This window comes from Populus alba, chromosome 11, assembly GCF_005239225.2.
Source record: "Populus alba chromosome 11, ASM523922v2, whole genome shotgun sequence".
NCBI lineage: Eukaryota > Viridiplantae > Streptophyta > Magnoliopsida > Malpighiales > Salicaceae > Populus > Populus alba.
This window is the reverse complement of record NC_133294.1, coordinates 16869909-16888856: the sequence shown is the minus strand read 5'-3', so window position 1 is coordinate 16888856 and position 18948 is coordinate 16869909. Positions and strand designations below refer to the sequence as shown.

The 18948-nt window shown below is 31.7% G+C and overlaps 2 protein-coding genes across 2 annotated transcripts; one reads left to right on the top strand and one right to left on the bottom strand.

Moving 5' to 3' along the window:
• Positions 1-557: 557 nt before the first annotated feature.
• On the top strand, positions 558-3501 carry LOC118031506 (probable NAD(P)H dehydrogenase (quinone) FQR1-like 1). Its single transcript, XM_035035937.2, has 4 exons — positions 558-716; positions 2237-2330; positions 2705-2967; positions 3086-3501. Exons 1-4 carry the CDS (start codon positions 694-696, stop codon positions 3315-3317), a joined length of 612 nt encoding a protein of 203 aa, XP_034891828.1. The 5' UTR covers positions 558-693; the 3' UTR covers positions 3318-3501.
• A 7133-nt stretch (positions 3502-10634) lies between these two features.
• On the bottom strand, positions 10635-13843 carry LOC118031505 (transcription factor bHLH112). Its single transcript, XM_035035935.2, has 8 exons — positions 13364-13843; positions 12519-13110; positions 12307-12414; positions 12107-12172; positions 11927-11992; positions 11623-11673; positions 11353-11501; positions 10635-11273 (listed from the first exon to the last, which is right to left on the bottom strand). Exons 1-8 carry the CDS (start codon positions 13732-13734, stop codon positions 11222-11224), a joined length of 1455 nt encoding a protein of 484 aa, XP_034891826.1. The 5' UTR covers positions 13735-13843; the 3' UTR covers positions 10635-11221.
• Positions 13844-18948: the final 5105 nt, after the last annotated feature.

The following is an 18948-nucleotide window of genomic DNA, read 5'->3' as shown; positions in this document are numbered from 1 at the left end:
AATTTCACCTAATTTTTTTTTAAATAATTTTGGTTAATTATCATCCTCTTTTAATAAATTACCCTCTGCTAAATTCTCCCACTTAACATAAAGTAAAATTCTCACCCACACTTACCTTTACCAAACATCTTCAAAAAATAATTAATTTACATTTTTATTTCTGAGAAAAAATGAATATATATATAGTTAATGATATAATTCTCGTGTTTTCACATTAACATAAATAACTAAAATTAAAATTTAATATATTTTTGTTAATAAACTATTATTATAACTTAAGTTTAAAATATATTAATGGAGTATAAATAAAAATCTTGCAATATGATTAAGGGAAAATGACATAAATAATCATGATGGAGATGAATATGTTATTGTAACATCATTAGTAGAAATTTACGAATAAAACAAAACTAGTTATTGGCCGCCCAGATATAATAATACCAATAAAAAATTTAAAAATATAGTAATAATTTAAAAATATTAAAAAAATCAAAATTTAATAAATAAATAAAAAGTTAAAAATCACTACCGAATAGTGCCTAATCAGTACAAATCTCACACCCCGAGGTGGACTAAAAAATATATAAATAAAGGGTCCCTCCCTCTCTCCTTCTCATTCCCCCGCTGTCAACAACACATTTCCTTCAGGCTTCATAATTCTACGAAGAGAGAAAGACAGATATACTCTTATCAATGGCTGTAAAAATCTATATCATGTAAGCATCACTATGATCTCTCCTTACCATCTTTGTTTTGGGTTGTTGTTTTCATTGTGTTTCTTTGTCTGTGTTTTCTTCATCATGATTCTTTTGGTGCATACACGTTTGACTTCTGATCATTTCTTGATTGTGTTCTTCATGTTCTTGTCTCTTTTTATTGTTTTGAACGATTCTTTTAGCTGTAAATGCAGTGATAGCTGTTAGTTTCTGTTCTCTTGGTGTTAAATGGCTCCAGGAAGTCAGCTTCCTTGAGAGATTCAGATTTTGATCTTTGGTAACTGGTTTGAATAATATTTGGTGAATTTTAATTTGATCAGGGATTCAAGTTTCTTTCAAGAACCAAATCAAATTCATCAATGGATAATTAAGTTCATGGATTTGTTGTAAAAAACTATAGAGAATTCTCATATGCCACCATCATCTGTGTTGTGAAAATATCTTGTTGATCTTGGCTAAAAGGTTAATTAAGAAGGGGAGTGATAGGCTATGAGACATGAAGCTGTTTATGTGTTTCAAGTAGAGGGGTCTAGTGTTCTTTCCTTTTCATTTCATTGCAATCTCTATCAATGAAACAAGAAATTTATACAATAAGTTTAGTAAAACTGTGAACACAACAGTTATCAGTAGGTGTTAGCCAAGAAAAAGTGGTTCTAAAGCTGGACCTACCTTTGAAATTATGATTCAGAGAGAGGAATGCTGGCCTTTTGCTTTTAGGAAACGTCTTCCCTTTATTCTCCATTATTGATACTTTATATGCATAACCATCACCAATGGCTTTCTTTATGATCATGGCCTGGAGTACACCATTGTTATAAAACCTCGCAGGCCCAGCGAGTCAACTTGCCGGCTTTGAGCCGGTTTTTGGCTTAGGTTTCATGTCAAACCATTTTTTTTTACAACACATCATAACGGGTGTTTTGAAGAAAATAATCAAAACCTAGGTGAATCCGCGGCGGGGTTCCGGGTTGATCTGCCCAACTTGTGATCCAGACCTTTAATCGAGTTGAGTTTTATAACTATAAAGACACTATTAACAATCTTCTGTTTAAAATTTTAAATTAATAGCTTTGTTGATATAGAAATTCATGCACTAAAAGCTGTCCCCTTGGTGATGGTTGAGTCCTATTATCCACCACGTTGATGTGTTATTGATGGTGGTTATACCACTCTTAGGACCAAAAATCTTTTTGGATTATTTTTCTTGATGTAGGCCTCCATAGTGCTTGCTATTGTTTCCCTACAAAGCTTCCTGTCTCCATCAAGCATTGAGATAACTTATTTATGAATTAATTACCTTTATGCAAATTTCCTTTTCCTTTTCCTTCTCATCATCCTGTAGGGATCGAAGATCATATCAATGATATGACTGAAAGAAATTTCTTTCTCTAGAAATAAAATATAATCGGGAAAATAGTCTCACTGATGGACAGTTTATGATTCTGTTTATCTACTTTTCTAGATCTTCAGAATAGTCTCACTGATCATGTCAAGTGTCAATTATTTGATTCCTTCTGCAGTTACTACTCCATGTATGGACATGTTGCAAGGCTAGCTGAAGAAATTAAGAAAGGAGCTGATACTGTGGAAGGAGTGGAAATTAAGCTATGGCAGGTCTGTGTTTAATCTTGTCCGAAGCACTGACAATTTGAACTCTTTAGCCTTAGGCGGTGATAAATCAAAGTGATTGAGAAACATATTTTCCTTGTGAAGAACAGAATGGACCGATTATATTTCTCTGGAAGAGAACATTGCTATTGCAAAGAAGTCAAAATCTGTTGAAAAGGAGATATGAGTTAATTTAGATGATTTTCTTGGCTAACTGGCTAAAACCTCAGCTGTATTTGATTCATCCATAAATCGTAAAAATTCTGATATTACATCACAAATTTCTTAAGTTTTTGCAATGTTGCTCTAGGAAAGGTATTTTGTATTTTAATGTATCGAGGACTGGAGTTCCCCTGATATTCTTGGCATATTGATCACAGGTACCTGAAACCCTGCCAGAAGAAGTTCTTGGAAAGATGGGCGCACCACCAAAGAGTGATGTCCCAATCATCAAACCCAACGATCTTACTGAGGCTGATGGTGTTCTTTTTGGTTTCCCCACCAGATTTGGAATGATGGCTGCACAGTTTAAAGCATTTTTGGATGCAACCGGCGGGCTATGGGGAACCCAACAGCTTGCCGGCAAACCAGCTGGAATCTTTTTCAGCACTGCATCTCAGGGAGGTGGACAGGAAACAACAGCGTAAGTTCCATTTGAACACCTGACAAAAACCCTTTCTTGTTCTTCCAAGTTCATAATTCTGGACGTCTACAGTATGAACTCTGAAATTCTAGCACTTGTTTTTCCTCTCAATATGCAGCTTGACAGCTATCACTCAGCTTGTTCACCATGGAATGATCTTCGTCCCCATTGGATACACCTTTGGAGCTGGCATGTTTGAAATGGAGCAGGTGAAGGGTGGCAGCCCATACGGTGCAGGTACCTTTGCCGGGGATGGCACCAGACAGCCTACTGAGCTGGAACTAGGCCAAGCTTTCCACCAGGGGAAGTACTTCGCCGGCATTGCGAAGAAATTCAAGGGAACTGCTTGATTTGAGCCAGTAAATTGCACGTGCTTCATATAAATTCCAGTCGTATGTTCACCTGATCAATAAAGTGCACCTTCTGGATTATATTTGGTGTCACAAACGTATGTATGCTTCATTCCTTTATAACAATGGCTTCTTGTAGTGATGAAAGATTTTTTTATGGAATTCTGTGAAAAATCATTTTGAATGTTCTTCACCTCCCATGCTTATCTCTAGTTACAGAAGCTGCGTGTTAAATCTCTTCCAGTTCTCTGACGCCTGAAGGGTTTCCATTGCCAATCACAAATCGCCAGTCCAGTCAAATTTAGTAGATTCAAAGGAAACTGATGAGTATATTAGAAATTGAAATGAACAGTTCATGCTCAGCATTCAAAATAGCATAAAATGGGTTAAAAAACGGGAACAAAAATGCTTTTTTTGGAAAATAAATTCCGGGGAAAGTGAATTCCTGGAAAGTGAATTCCGGGAAAGTATTTTCTGATGTTTGTTAGTGTTATGGTCCAGTGTTTGGTTGTATATGAAAAATGAACTGGAAAATATTTATTAATAATTTTTTTTAATTTATATAATATAATATAAAATATTTAATATAAAATATTTAATCAACAATAAAAAAAAATGAAAATTTAAAATGTATAATGATGGTTTATTTTAATAAATATAACTATATATATCATATCATATTGTAGAGAAATAAGCTTGTGAAATATTTTTTACTATTCCATGAAACCATTTATAATTCCATTACATACGAAATACATCCGACAAAAACTATAGTTTCAATAATATTTTTAGCATGTAATAAAATTGGATAAAATATTAAGGTATAAAATTCACTCTAAACTATTTTTTTTTTAATGTTAAAAAATAGCAAACTAAAAAAAAAAAAAAAGGAGTTCTGCAGGCAAGTGAACAGTGCAAGAGACTGCACTGTTCACTATTTTTTAGTGAACAGTGTACGCAATACACTGTTCATGTTAATTGTACTGTTCATTGAAACAGTGCAATTAACATGAACAGTTAAGAAAGCACGAGAACGCCGGCTCAGGAAAGTGTTTTCCAAGAATAAAAAGCGGAAAACACTTTCCTGAGATTAACGTTAACATTTCCTTTGACCAGAATTCACTTTCCTTTGACTCACTTTCCATGTATTTGTCAAACATTCCTGGAAACAAACATGGCCTAAATATAACTCGTTGAAATTATACTTGGTAAAATAAAAAATAAAACTATAAATCTAAAATTAAAAAAAAATAAAAAAAATATTACAAATAAAGCCATTGCTTCACACATCGAAGGAGCGCTTATCTTTTAAAAGCAAAATATACTATCACAATTAAATCTTAAGTTTTATTTTTGTATGAAAAAATATTTCTTAAATAATTTTTCTTTAGTATTTTTTTTTCGTTGTTCATCTTTTCATTTGACAAGTTATATATATATGTGTGTGTGTGTTTTATTTTTGTTTGTTTTGTTTAAATGACCACAAAATAAATCTTTTATTTGTTTTAGTTAATTTTTATATTCTTTTTTCCATAACGACCATAATAAATAAAAAGTTCATATCTTAAATTGTCATTTTGTTTTTCATTATCACTTTTAATATAACTAAATATTCATCAATTTTTATTAACGCAACTTTCATTTCAACACGTGTACATACAATATCAAATTTACTAAACTAATAAGCCAATCAAAGCCTAATCCATCAAACATAGTTGGGTGTTGGTAAATCCGGTTTTCTAAAAGTGTTTTTTTATATACAAATATATTAAAATATTATTTTAGATTTTTATTTTATTTTTTATAGCAGTATATAAAACATTCAAAAAAACAAACATTAAAAAACTCAATTTAAAATTTTTTCAAATCAAACAAATTTTTAATACACAATTTTAAATGCAAAAACAATTGTGCCTCGATGCACATTCCGGTTCTCTTTTCCTTGTTCCCTTGGTTTTTTTTTATTTTTTATTATTTTTGTAAAGGTGTATGTGAAAGTAAGATTGTTTATGTTTTTAGATGTTTTTTAAAAATATTTTTTAAAAAAAATATTAAATTAATATTTTTTTATGATTTTAATATGCTAATATCAAAAAAAAAAATTAAAAAAAATTAATATAGTTTTAAACAAAAAATATTATTTTAATACAATAATTTAAAAAAAAATTTATTTTAATATATTTCTATAAAAAAATTATATTTTAAAAACAACTATTATCAAACTCCTAATCACTCCTATTCACCATTACAATTACTCCTTTTGAGCTGTAGCATCGTAATACACCTTCAGACAATAAATAAATGGTGTTAATCTCATCAGTAACACTCCAACTTGGATTATCCTTGTATACAGACATATGCATGCGTACATTCTTAATCTCATAAACTGTATTCCCTTACAAGAAATTTCAGTTTCATGTTCTTGTTGCGATGATAGGATTTACATGCTTTTGAAGTTTCTTCACTTCCTGTGCTTATCTCTAATTCCAGAAGTTGGATGATAATTAGCATCAGTCGGCTCTCTAGATGCCTCAATGGTTTCTAATACCAGATGAGAATTTTCTCTCCGATCAAATTCCGTTGATTCCATGTGCTTTGAAAGAGTAATTAATGCGTCGTTAGTGTCTGGCATGCATTCATACACCTTAAAACAGCTGAATATAAGGTGAAAAGGAGGAAGAAGCATCCAAGACCCCTCCGGGAAGAAGAGGAAGAAGAAGAGAATAATGAAAATAATAAATTTGAGTTTACCGGTAATCAAGAACCCAAAATATTTTAGGAGTCGATTTCATATCTAAGTCTAACAACTGTGATTAAAATTTCTCATGAGAAAAAAAGGGGAAAAAATAGAACCAAAGATTCCAGTAACACTTCTCTCTTTCTCCTCATCTCTTTTCTGTGTTTTTATTTTGGGACTGCTGTAGGATGTCTCTAAGCTCAGCTGAGTGGTCCAAGATATTTGATCTTGGACCAGTGATGTCCCCACACTTACGAAGAAGACCACTTCTTGCAGTCCTGGATTTTCCTTGTCAGTTTATTATCATTATTGTATGGCCATCTCACTTACTCTCTGCAATTCTCTGTTTTTTCTGGGCTTCTATTCCTTATTTCTACATCACTTATCAATGCTCCTTGGCAAGGTTTTTCTGGAATCAAGGCAGCAACAGCACGCATCACTGTTGAGGTTTGTTTTTGTTAGCCGAAATCACTAATTCTTTTCAAGTTTTAAGCTGTGGCCCAATATTTTAGTTAGAGCAAGATCAGTTGTAAGGCCTGAATCAAAGAGAATTGGTCGGGCCTTGTCTCCAAGACTTAGATATGTAGATGATCAGTACTGTGGACTGGCTAGAACTCCTCATAAATTCTAGATAAATATTTGAGGTGAGCCAAAAAAAAAAAAAACCGAGAAATTGATTAAACTGAGAAAATTAAAAAAAAATAACTAAAAAAATCAAATCATAAAAAAAAAATCGGTTAGAATTTTAAAAAACCTGACCGGTTTTGTTCATTTTGATTCAGTTCGGTTTTATAAACTTGAAATCGAAAAAACCGAACCGAACCTAAACCGGAAAAAATAGAGCTAAATCAAAAACTGGTTTGAAACAGGTTGTTCCTAAAATAATCAAACTAAAACTGGTCAGTTTGAACAGGTTTCAGTTCGGTTTTGATTTTTTTTCAAAAGAGACCGGTTTTGGTTATTTTTTTTTAATAAAAACCAAACCGAACAAAAAATAATCACTTCTAATAAATTCTTCTATTTCCTATTACATGCAATCTGAGATTGTTTTCCCAGTTATATCTTAACCACAGTCGTTTGGTTATGAATTCTTTATAATTGTTTGATAGTGAGATAAAAGTTTTTTTTTTAAAAAAAATTAATATGGTTTTTGTTTTAGATTATTTTTTAAAATATTTTTATATTTTTTTAATAAATTAATGTTAAAATTTAACAAAATATATTTTAATTTATTTTAAAGTAAGAAATACTTTTAAAAGTTCTTTTATCAAACACTATCAAAGCAAAATGAAGTCATCTTGAATTGTTCTAATTTAAAGTGAGAATAATTGTCGATCGTAATTGCATTAACAGTGAGTTTTGGATTGGCATGATGAGTTGATATATGGATAGAATATATATTATTTTGAAATGGTAACGAAAGTGACAATGAGATTGATAACTCGAGGAGGATACAAAGTAATTGAAAAAGCTTACTCACTTGGTCCCATATCAAAGAAGTTACGTAGGTACTTCAATCGTCTTTTCAAAGTTCCAAGCCATGTCTTTTGATTCTTTAAATAGATGGTGTTTGAAAGTGTTGTAATTATTATTTTTTAAAGTGATTGTTTTATTTAAAAATATATTAAAATAATTTTTTAAAAAAATTAGGATATTAAAATATCTAAAAATATATAAAAAAAATTTAAAGTAAAGAAAAAAATAAAACATTTTAATTTTTTTTTTAAGATTGATTGAAAAGAAATAACCCTTTTAAGCATGAACGAAAACTTCTAGCATAAGACAACTTTAATCTCCATTGATTAGCCAAAACAAGAAAAAAGAATAGCTAGTTTTTTTAAAAGTAAAAGAATGTATCTCCATGTCTTTTGATTTTTTAATGAATTGGTGTTTGAAAATGCAGTAAATATTATTTTTTAAAGTGTTTTTCACTTGAAAATATAATAAAATAATATTTTTAAAAACTTTTAAAAATTCAGGACATTAAAATATCTAAAAACACAAAAATATTTTTTTAAAAAAAATTAATTTTTTTCAAAAACATTTTTGAAAACACGAAAATAAACAATTTTTTTCAATTCAAGATTGATTGAAAAGAAATAACCCTTTTAAGCATGAAAGAAAACTTCTAGCATAAAACAACTTTAATCTCCATTGATTAGCCAAAACAAGAAAAAAGAATAACTAGTTTTTTTAAAGTAAAAGAATGTATCTCCATGTCTTTTGATTCTTTAATGAATTGGTGTTTGAAAGTCTGGTAAATATTGTTTTTTAAAGTGTTTTTCACTTGAAAATATAATAAAATAATATTTTTAACTTTTAAAAAATTAGGACATTAAAATATCTAAAAACACAAAAATATTAATTTAAAATAAAAAAAATTAATATTTTTCAAAAATATTTTTAAAACACAAAAATAAGTTATTTTTTCTATTCAAGATTGATTGAAAAGAAATAACCCTTTTAAGCATGAACGAAAACTTCTAGCATAAGACAACTTTAATCTCCATTGATTAGCCAAAACAAGAAAAAAGAATAGCAAGTTTTTTAAAAAGTAAAAGAATGTATCTACTGCAGCTGGGAGTCGCATGCTTTATTAGCATCACAATGATGCCCTAGATGCTTTTCCTTTTTAGTATTCTCTCTATGTTTCTTCTTTCATCGACCTCACATTAGAAGAAAAAAATAACAACAAGAACTCAATTCCCATTGATGCTGTAGTATATCCTACAGCAACGGGTACCGATCCCAACGCTTGAAGGTTGGAGACGATACCCCATCAACAGATTGATCAATTACAAAGTCATGGAAAAGATTATAAAGCAAAAGTGTAAGAGATACCGATCAAGAAGATATATATTAGCTTTTGAAGTGGCTTTTTTCTTCTTTTTGCATGATTAGTCACTTGTCATGGCGAGAATTCTTGAATTTCAAGCATATATGAATTTTGCACAGTTCTTGATGATTAGCCTCTTCATCAAATGGTATTCCCTACATTTTAATAACCTTTTTTTTGCTTTACAGGCACGATTCTTTTGTCATGCTATATATGAAGGTCCAACACTAAAGATATGTACAGAAATTACTAGCTAGCTACAGGGATTCTCATACTGTGAATGTGGATCGATGGGCTGCCATCAATGCAAAAAGGAGAGCGAAAGTTGCGAACTTTGCAGGAATATTGATTGCTTTTCTTCAGGAGCTATGAAGGGAGTAGTCGTGCCCTTATTGGCTTTATTCGGGAGTGCATAAAACATCCACACGAGGTGAATATTCTCTGCAAAAGACTTGCTGGGAACTTCAAGTATACGAGAAGAACGCTTCTTTGGAATCCATGGAAATGGATTTTGCAAAGTTGACCATGTCCAAAAAGGATGGCCTTGCTGAGCAGCCATGGAAATGAAACAGGCATCTCCATCTTGAAATAAACATTTATGGCCTGTTTAAAATTGCGGTTCAGCTGTACAATTTCACCATTTTTTTAATGTAGAATCAAAGCTACAATTCTGTATAGTAATGATCATCGTTGTTATTATTATTTCCTCACAGAAAGAACACAACAGAGATGGGTTAAGTCAGTAGTAATTATAACAATATTGCAGGCCGGATCTTCATGTTGAATAAAGTTGTGCACAAGTACACTTATTACCCTCAAAGCAGCACTTCTTACATAAATCAACAGTACAAGACACAAATGATCAGGGAGGGATTAATTCTTGAGTGGAAACCATTAAGAATGCTTAACAAGCTAGCTACCCACCCACCATCCAAGAGTAATGCTTCCATGAGATTAAACTCTATTTGTTTTTATTTTTACAAATTTATATATTTTTTTATTTTAAATTAGTATTTTTTTTATGTTTTTAGATTATTTTAATACGTTGATATTAAAAATAATTTTTTAAAAAAATATATTATTTTAATATATTTTTAAATAAAAAATAATTTTAAAAATAATCATAATCATATTTCTAAACATACTATAATTCTCAAGCAAACCTTACGTTTACTTCCAAGGTTTGCAAGATATATAATTAGACTAGCTTGCGTATCAATTATTATTATGCATCTTTTTATGATTTTAATGGCACGCCCTTGCATAGATTTTCACGCATGATGGATTTTAAAAGTAATTTTTAATTTTTAATTTTTAACATTGATGTATATTAGAAAATAAGTTTTAAAAATTAAAATTGAGAAAAGAAGGAAGTTACTTGACCACTAAACTTATATCTAAGGGTTAATTAATGTGTGTATACTAAAAAAATTTAAAATTAATTTATATATTTTTAAAGAACACGAGGTAAATAGATATATAAATCTATTTATATCTCTTCAATACTAAAAAAATAACACACGCACGCGGGCGAAACATACCTTACAATTCACATTTAACCAAACACCTTATTAGAATATGGTATGATCTTTACCTAATATACATACGGGGAGGAAAGTTTATACACAAACAAGCATGCACGTTATCTATTCATCTAAAAAGAATAAGCAGAAAACCCTAAAAGCAAGAATAGCTGGCCGACCAATGACTTAGCAACCATATAAACAAGTGAAAAGGCTATAAATCAAATCAAAAAAAGCTCCACGCACTCGTACATATATATATTTTTGAATAACAAACAAATCAATGAGTACAATAATCCCTTTATTTCTTTTTTCTTCATCTACAATAACAAAAGCAATATATATTTATACGTATAAAGGTGGAATCGTGGTGCCAGCTCTATGCATCCACAACAATGGCGCAACAGGAACAAAAGGCCTTTTGTTCCAATCTGCTAAATTCACCCCATTCATATGTAACGATCAACAACATACAATTAATCTCTAAATTCACAGATGTTAATATATGTAGCTGAATTTAGCAGCTGTTCCTGTGCTTAGCCCCCACCTTTAAGGTATTAGTTAATAACCAGTAGTTCCTACGACTTGGATTAACTTCTAGATATTTATATTCTTCATCTCAAGTGGCTCCTAATCATTTGATAGCCTAACATCATTAATTCTTCTTGTAGCTGGCCCAGCATTGTCTGTCCATCTTTGAAGCCTGAGTTCCTTTTTCTCTTTTTCATTTGTTTTCTTTAGCTTTTCGTTCAAGACTGGAACAGCTAGCTAGCACAGCAGTGCAGTGGCTCCTGCTATAATCTTCTTCCTATATTGAGGTTATGAGCGTTTCCTTCCATCTTGGTTGGTTTGATACAAAACTATAGGGATTTAAATCAGTGCTTGATCGTTAGATATATAGAAGCTGTTTAGCTAGCTTTACTATAATCATCCTTCTACCTGAAAGTGCCACCAAATGTTGGTGTCCAGAAATCAGCAGTGGTCTCATTAGCAACAGGAAACGTGCTGGATATTGGCACAAGACATAGTCCTCGGCTTCTTAGATCTTGTTTTGGCCCTTCTAGGTCGTTCAATTTGTCTTCTGGAGCCTGCCAATTAATTATATTGTACTTCAAAAGAATCTTTTGATTCATCACATGCATAGTGGCGCAGTGTTGGCCAAAAGCAACAAAAGGAAAAAAGGGAAATAAAGAAAGAATTGTATTATACCTGTTGATGTTGAATGGGATTGCCATTTTTCATGTATGGATTACTTAAAACCTGCATTAACAAAAAAAAAAAAACATATATTAAATGCTAATTCATTAGTTTAGGCTCTTAAATGTATTTGTTAACGTCTAACTCTGTTTAAATCAAGTAGGGTTTTCCCATTAACTTATGTATACAGACATTTATAGGATTCCTAAGATCGTAGGACTCAAACTCAAGACTTCTTACCCTACTTTGAATTAAGGAGTGAGAATCAATGGATGAAACACTCGTATGGTAAGAAGAAGAAGATAAGATAACATACAGTGGCTTGGTCATGGAGGAACTTGATATACTCAATAGCTTCATGGAGAACCGATGCAGTATCAGTCTGAAAAAGGTAAGAGTACATGACCAATGGATGAGCCTTCAATCGAATCAAAAAGCAAAGAATTGTTATGGTCAATGTGCAATTTGAAAAAAGTAGAAAAATCCAAAAGCTAACCTTTCCGAAAGGTGAAACCAATTGCTGGAGGGCAGTTATTCGGTCCCCTAGCTTCTCTTTCCGGACCTGATGACAAAATAACATCTTCACATTCACTTCTTCAAAAGATAAAAGGAATATTAAGGAAAAAAAGCATGAAAGATAAAAAATAAGCTGTACGTTTCAGTACTCAAAAGCTTGATTGATTGTGTTTTGTATACCTTGAAAGTTGGTAATGGAGATGGTGCTTCAATTCGAGGCCTTTTGAATGCTGGTTCACATCCTTTCTTAACTACCGAAACCGAGTCTCGAACCTCTTCTCTGTTAGGCTGAAATATAAATAAATACACGAAAAAAGATTTAGTCTGAAACCCTAGTCATTAAATATTGATGAATAAGGCTAACTAATGAGTTGTTTAATCATCATCTTTACCTGTATGGTGAGGCTGGGGCAATTGGGTTTCTCTTCAAAAGCTGGCAGAAGAAATTGAGATGGTGATGAGGGTAAAAAGCTTGCTCTAATATCATTTATTCCGGTTGGTGAGGCATTCCAATAGGTTGTGTTGTTAGTAAAGTGCAAACTACTAGCCTGTTGCTTTTGCAAACAAGATTTTATCAAGGGAGATACTTTAGTCCAAGAAGGAGATGACAATTCACTCATGTTGGTCCCATAATTTGGAGCTGTCGGCGACAGGTAATTCATGGGCCGGTTGTTGAAAAGAGATTGTACTTGTTGTGGTTGAGGATGATCTGGTTCGAATAAACTTTGTATCAATGTTGAAGGGTAGCCATAAGAAGCTGTTGGCTCCATTGAAAAGCCTGTAGAAAATCCCTGGCAAGTTGGTGGCGAATTGCTGGAACTGTTAACCGGATTTAGCCTTTGTTGGTCCAAGGAGAAATCTTCAGCAGTTCTTGCATAGCTCTTTGGACTCCAATCTTTTTGGATTTGAGAAGAGTTCAGTCCTCCTGAATTCATGTCTTCTTGCAGCATGGAATTGTAACTCTCAGTTCTTCCATTCCCAGAGCTGCAAAAAGATCGAAGAATCTGATCATTGATTTAAAATCTTTGCCACTTGATAAAACTTCGATGATCGTTAATTTTGACTTGCTTTTCGAAACAAAAACAATAAAACAAAGTCAAGTATTCTTTTCCTAACTTGTGGTCGGAGTGCTTCGGACTTTAAGACCTTCGAGTTGGATTTCAACCATAATTGGAATTTCAGGAGAAAAAGAAAAAAGAAAAAAAAAAAAGAGGATCAACATGTGTACCAAACTTACAGTAAAGCTTGGTTCCAATCCGACGACGACGACGACGACGAGAGCCCGAACCCCATCATTTGCAAGGTGGAATCAATCAAATTACTGCTACCCCCACTATCTGAATTAGCCTGTTGAGGCTTTGGAGAATTTAGGAAAGCTATAGAGGTATCAGACACCGAAGTAGTGTTATGAGACTGATCCTTGCATGATATTGACCTCGGCTTCAAGTCTACCATGTCAGCCGTGGCCCATGACCCATTATAAGCTCCCATATGATCACTAGGGAGGCTCACCGTAGAACATGGTGATAAGCCGCCGATGAACATGCTTTTTGAAGAATTCATCCACCAGTTCTCGCCACAAATCCCGGCCTGAAACTCCTCTGCCATGGCCACAAACTTGTTTGTATTGATAATCTTTGCGTGTCTTCTTATTGCAGCTTGAGACTTTGAGGTAAAGCTTAGCTCTCTCTCTCTCTTTATAATGAAGCTATATACAATATTTATATTATATGGTTGAGGGAATGTAATCAATATGTTATATTATATATGGAACTGTTGAGGGGTACGGACAAAGGGAATTTACAGAAATAATATATAGTTGACATATCAAAGGGGATGATTGGACAAATGAGAGGAGGCATTTTGAATCGAATTTTTTTTCTTTTATTTACTTTTCTTCTCTATTAATTTTTGTTCTCTCATTAATTTGTTTCTTAATTAATTGGGGATAGAAGATTTTTTCCTTCTTGGAGCTTCTTATTCTTTATTATTATTTGTTATAAACCTGAGGAGTATTTTTTACGCAAACGAAAATAACAAGAAAGATAGCAAACACAAACTATATATAATTTTATCAAATAAAATTCTAATTTAAAATTTTATTATGATATAATTTTTTTTTGAAGCAGTCTCTTGATAAACAAATTAAAGAACGTCTCTGTTTATACTAAATATAAAATATATAAACTAAGTAGGAAGAATAAAAACACATAAAAAATAATTTTCTAAACTAAATAAAAATAAAAATAAATAAATAAACAAATAACTTCCCCTAAAACTCTTCACGCATCCATTTCAATCTACTTTATTATACTTTATTATCTTTAAATCATTTCATATATCTATAAGAAACTTCTTTCTGGAAAGTTGCAATGCATATCCTTAAATTTAAATTATATTAACTCTATATCATATCAATGAATTATTTTAACTTGAAAATCTAAACTACTAATAAAACTTCAAAAATCGTTATCTATCAACTGTGATGCAAATCTACTTACAATCTTAGCCACACATCAAAATTCTTTTCCTATTTTTAATTTTTTTATTGAAAGATTTTGTTCCTTCTGAGTAAAGGGAAGTGGGCATGGTTATGATTACGATGGGGATTCATGAAGATGCCATTTTATAGTTTTTGGGTGCTCTTGTAAAGGTGACTGTGTGCCCTGCCCTTTAATGGTTATCATACCAATTAGCAGAGCCATTTTCGTGGTTACTGCACTGGCTGTTATTAATAAATACCTGAGCCATTTTCATGGTTACTGTGCTGGCTGTTAACGAGTAAGCAAAAAAGATGAAATAAATAAATAAATAGTAGTTGTGCCCTAGCACATTGAAATCAACTCAAAGCGTGTTGATTAAATTTCCCTAGCCTGTGCCAGCCAATTTGATGCACACAAGGCTAAAACAACACACAATCTCCCACCCAAAATAGGAGTTAGGAACCCCGAAGGGTGTAACTCAATTAATCAAGTTCTAGATTTGCTCTTTAGATGTTACTAGTTCGACTGTCACAAATCTCAAAACTACTGAATACTTACCTGGTTGTTAACTTCAAGTTTTTAGAGGATTAGTTGAGGTGCGTGTAAATTGATTCAAACATCCACAGTTATCAAAAAAAAAAAATATAAGAGTTAAAGTTTCCATGAATCTCTACATTACTTTCATATGAAATTAAAATTTGTTTTCAATTAAATTTGAGAGATGAATCTAGTTAGGTTTTACTATGCAAAAACTAACCTTTGTGTACATATTGGATGTAGGGTTTTCCCATCAAGTGAAAAAAGAAAATAATAATTCTCAATTAATACAAGAGTGGGTGCATTACCCTCTTTTATGGAACTACTGGATCCTCGTATTGATTTTAGTAGGTTAGTCGTTTCGTACAAGCATGTAAATATATATTATTGGGGTGGATATGGCATTAGTCCACTATTAGGTATATGATGCTATATGGAGTCTATTACAGATTCTCTATGGACTATTCATCTTGAAATAATTTATAAAAATTATCAAATAACAGTGAAGGGAGCTCTCAGCAATTATGATATGTTGGGGTGTTCCTCAACAGTCTTAATTAAGTCTTAAGTCATTGTATATAGAGCTTATCATTCACTTCTACAGCCATCAACTCTTATCATGTTTCCCATTTTCTCAAGACACAGCACATGGAAATTCATACGATGAACAGCTACCTCCCATATGAATACGAGGAAAATGTAGAAATGATGAGAAAATCAACTCCCATGTCCTGATTGCGTGAGCTCTTTATGCATTATCCAAATTGCTTGGCGCAAAAAGGCTATGAATAGCACTTAATTACACGGTTCAATTTTCTCCAAAAATTGTTTGGGAACGCGTGGTGCAAACTGTATTTTTAAAAAAATTAAATTTTTTTTTGTTAAAATTTAATATAATTTGTATGTTTTGGATCGTTTTGATATGTTAATATTAAAAAAAATAATAATAAATCATTAAATATGTATTTCAGTACAAAAAATTATTTAAAAAGTTAATCACTATCATATTGACAAACCTACCGTAACTTGTTGCATGGCACACGGTATGACTATTTTATGAGCTAGGAGATTTTCTTTCAATAGATCCGTTGGCATTACAAGTTCAATCACTGACCAATAATGTAATGTTCCTACGTTAGTTCTTTTTTACGTATAGATATAAACTATAGATCAAGTATGCTTTCAAGAAAAGATATATGTGGAAAATGGAAGAAAATTGCTAGCTATTATAGACATAAGGCGAGGCTAACAGATGATCAGTGGCACACTTGACCAAACAATTTGCTGCACCTAATTTCTTATGCGATGAAATCAGCAAATTGGGATCAATCTCTTGACAAAAATCAATGGAGGGTCAATCGGATAAGTTACCAAACTCGTCAATGATCGTTTAAATTAATGAATAGGTAGCGGATTCTCTCATTTCAAAGTCAGATTAATTAAACATTGATCCCCAAATATTAGGTGCAAGGACTAAATGCAGCTCTTGTATCAAGGTAGTCAACCTTGCATGGTTTAACTTATTTGCTTAGCAACAAATTCACTTGTGAGGACTACATCATTTGTTCCATTTCCCAAGTAAAAAAAAAAAGGCATTGAATCTATTAGTTACATAATCAAATTTTACTCAAAATAGGAAATATATATGTGATGATGCTGTGAAAACTTCAGCATGACTATATTTTAGGCTGAATTGTGTGAGCTTGAACATAGATTTTGTCTCTAAGCTTTGATGTTTTTGCCAAAAAAAAAATATGAGTTTATTATTGAAACAAGAGACACTCTCATATTTAAGTTAATAAATATAAAAGAAGTAAATAATATATATAAGAGAGAGAAAAGTGCAAGGAGCGTGTGTTTATTGAATGAACTGGAGTAGAGCCCTGAATGAATGAATTTACATGTTGAACCCGAAACATTTATAGATCTTGGTTATGTTAGCTTACCCTATAAAAAGTGGTGTTACAAGCACCTCATAGCGAGTGAAGTTGCATATACCTCATGATGAGTTGTTAGTTGTTATACCATTAGTGAAGAGGTAGGTGAGCATCATTGATTTTAGTGCTTTGTTGTGCTATTAATGGAGAGGTTGATGTTTGTGCTCTATACATAGAATTTAATGTGTGCCATGAATTTTAATGATTGGTTTAGAGGTGCGCGGAATATACATCAGTGGATGATGCATGAAGCATTTTTGACTTTTTCAAGCTCAAAAAATACATGAAATGTGTATTCAAGACAGGCATATTAGAGAGTGACGAGGATGAATCGATATCGGTTATCACATTCGAGCTCGGCTCGAACCGCTAAGAATTTGTTTTTCAATATTTTTTCACCATCTATATGTTTAATAATAGTTGACTTGGAAAAGTTGAGAAATCAATTTTCAAAAGGGCATAAGTTAGGTAAGATTCATAAGAGTCCTAATTTTCCTTGGAATTGCAAGAAAAGACTCTAATTTCATTTCTTCAAGCTCGCTGGACGCTCGTATTCTATATCTCTAGAAGTCAATAGTCTTCCATTAGAATCAACTCAAAGAATTTTTTGCGGCAAGCGTGTGGAATATTATACACGATGTACGTAGAGGATGATTTCATAATAGTCATATAAAGCTAGCTGTACACAGCGAACCATGGTAATTGATTGTCGCAATTATAAAATATGTGTACAAATGTATAACTTGTGGGCCCCTAACTAATGATGACTCAATTTACTAAAAATCTAATTAATTAGCCGCACGATTCTGAATGGCCTAACAATATATAATGCCAGATATTACAAATATTTCTTCTCCATCCAATATTCTCTATCGAGACAATTTTAATGGTTGTTTGTTTTTATATTTTAAAAATATTTTTAAAAAATTAATTTTTTAATTTTTTTTAAATTAATATTTTTTTAGTATTTTCAGATTATTTTGATGTAGTAATATTAAAAATAATTTTTTTAAAATAAAAATATATTATTTTAATTATTTTTATATAAAAAAATACTTTAAAAACAATAATAAATACAGGCAAAGACACGCAGAGGAGAGACATCGTTTTTCTATAGGATCAGAGACAACGTTTGTCAGTATTGCAATAGGGCTGAAATTGATGAATTTATAGCTAAGTACCTATATATTAATTTTCTTTCTTTACGTGAGACTTGATCATATCTTCTACTTTCTAGAATTTGAAAGATTGACATAGAATAATAAATTTATTTTTTATAATAATTTTAAAGTTATTTTTTATATTTTTAAAATAAAAAATCCATAAAAACATGTTTTTTATATTCTTTTTCCCTCAAAATAGTAACTAAACATAAAAATTCAAATTAAATAATATTGTTTCACTATCCGTGTATATTTATAAAATAAAATATTGAAATCCGGATTTCTATTTACATGCTTTAATTTTTTATAATAAACTCTTATGTTTTTTCTTAATTCGAAAAACAGAGAAATTAATTAAAATAAGCTTTGACCTCAATGGGAGCCAACCATGTCCCTTTGTTGTTTGTTGGGGTCAAACGTAGGGCCCACGCGTGGCACGGGCGCGTGCGACAGCAACTGGGTCCGCTGCTGTCATCGCAAGGGGTCAAAAGCCTCCTTGGATTGTGACCGTACCGTCATTTCCTCCTTGTTTTCCAATGGGAAATGGAATACAGCCTCCTCTCTCTTCAAGAACATGCTTGCCTTTCAATCTTCATCTTCCTCATAATTAATTCCTCAATCCCCTGAATTGTCAAGATCGAAACTCACAAGTTCAATTATGGCATCCATCAATTCTACATTCACACCACTTTTTTAGACCGT

What these genes read in the sequence shown, in the direction of transcription:
- LOC118031506 (XM_035035937.2), top strand. Translation starts at nt 694, where the DNA reads ATGGCTGTAAAAATCTATATCAT. An exon ending in GCTGTAAAAATCTATATCAT is followed by an intron (nt 717 to 2,236) that starts GTAAGCATCACT and finishes TTCCTTCTGCAG; the next exon opens with TTACTACTCCATGTATGGAC. An exon ending in GGTGGACAGGAAACAACAGC is followed by an intron (nt 2,968 to 3,085) that starts GTAAGTTCCATT and finishes CTCAATATGCAG; the next exon opens with CTTGACAGCTATCACTCAGC.
- LOC118031505 (XM_035035935.2), bottom strand. Translation starts at nt 13,734, where the DNA reads ATGGCAGAGGAGTTTCAGGCCGGGATTTGTGGCGAGAACTGGTGGATG. An exon ending in TGGTTTCACCTTTCGGAAAG is followed by an intron (nt 11,993 to 12,106) that starts GTTAGCTTTTGG and finishes TACCTTTTTCAG; the next exon opens with ACTGATACTGCATCGGTTCT. An exon ending in ACATTTGGTGGCACTTTCAG is followed by an intron (nt 11,274 to 11,352) that starts GTAGAAGGATGA and finishes AAATCCCTATAG; the next exon opens with TTTTGTATCAAACCAACCAA.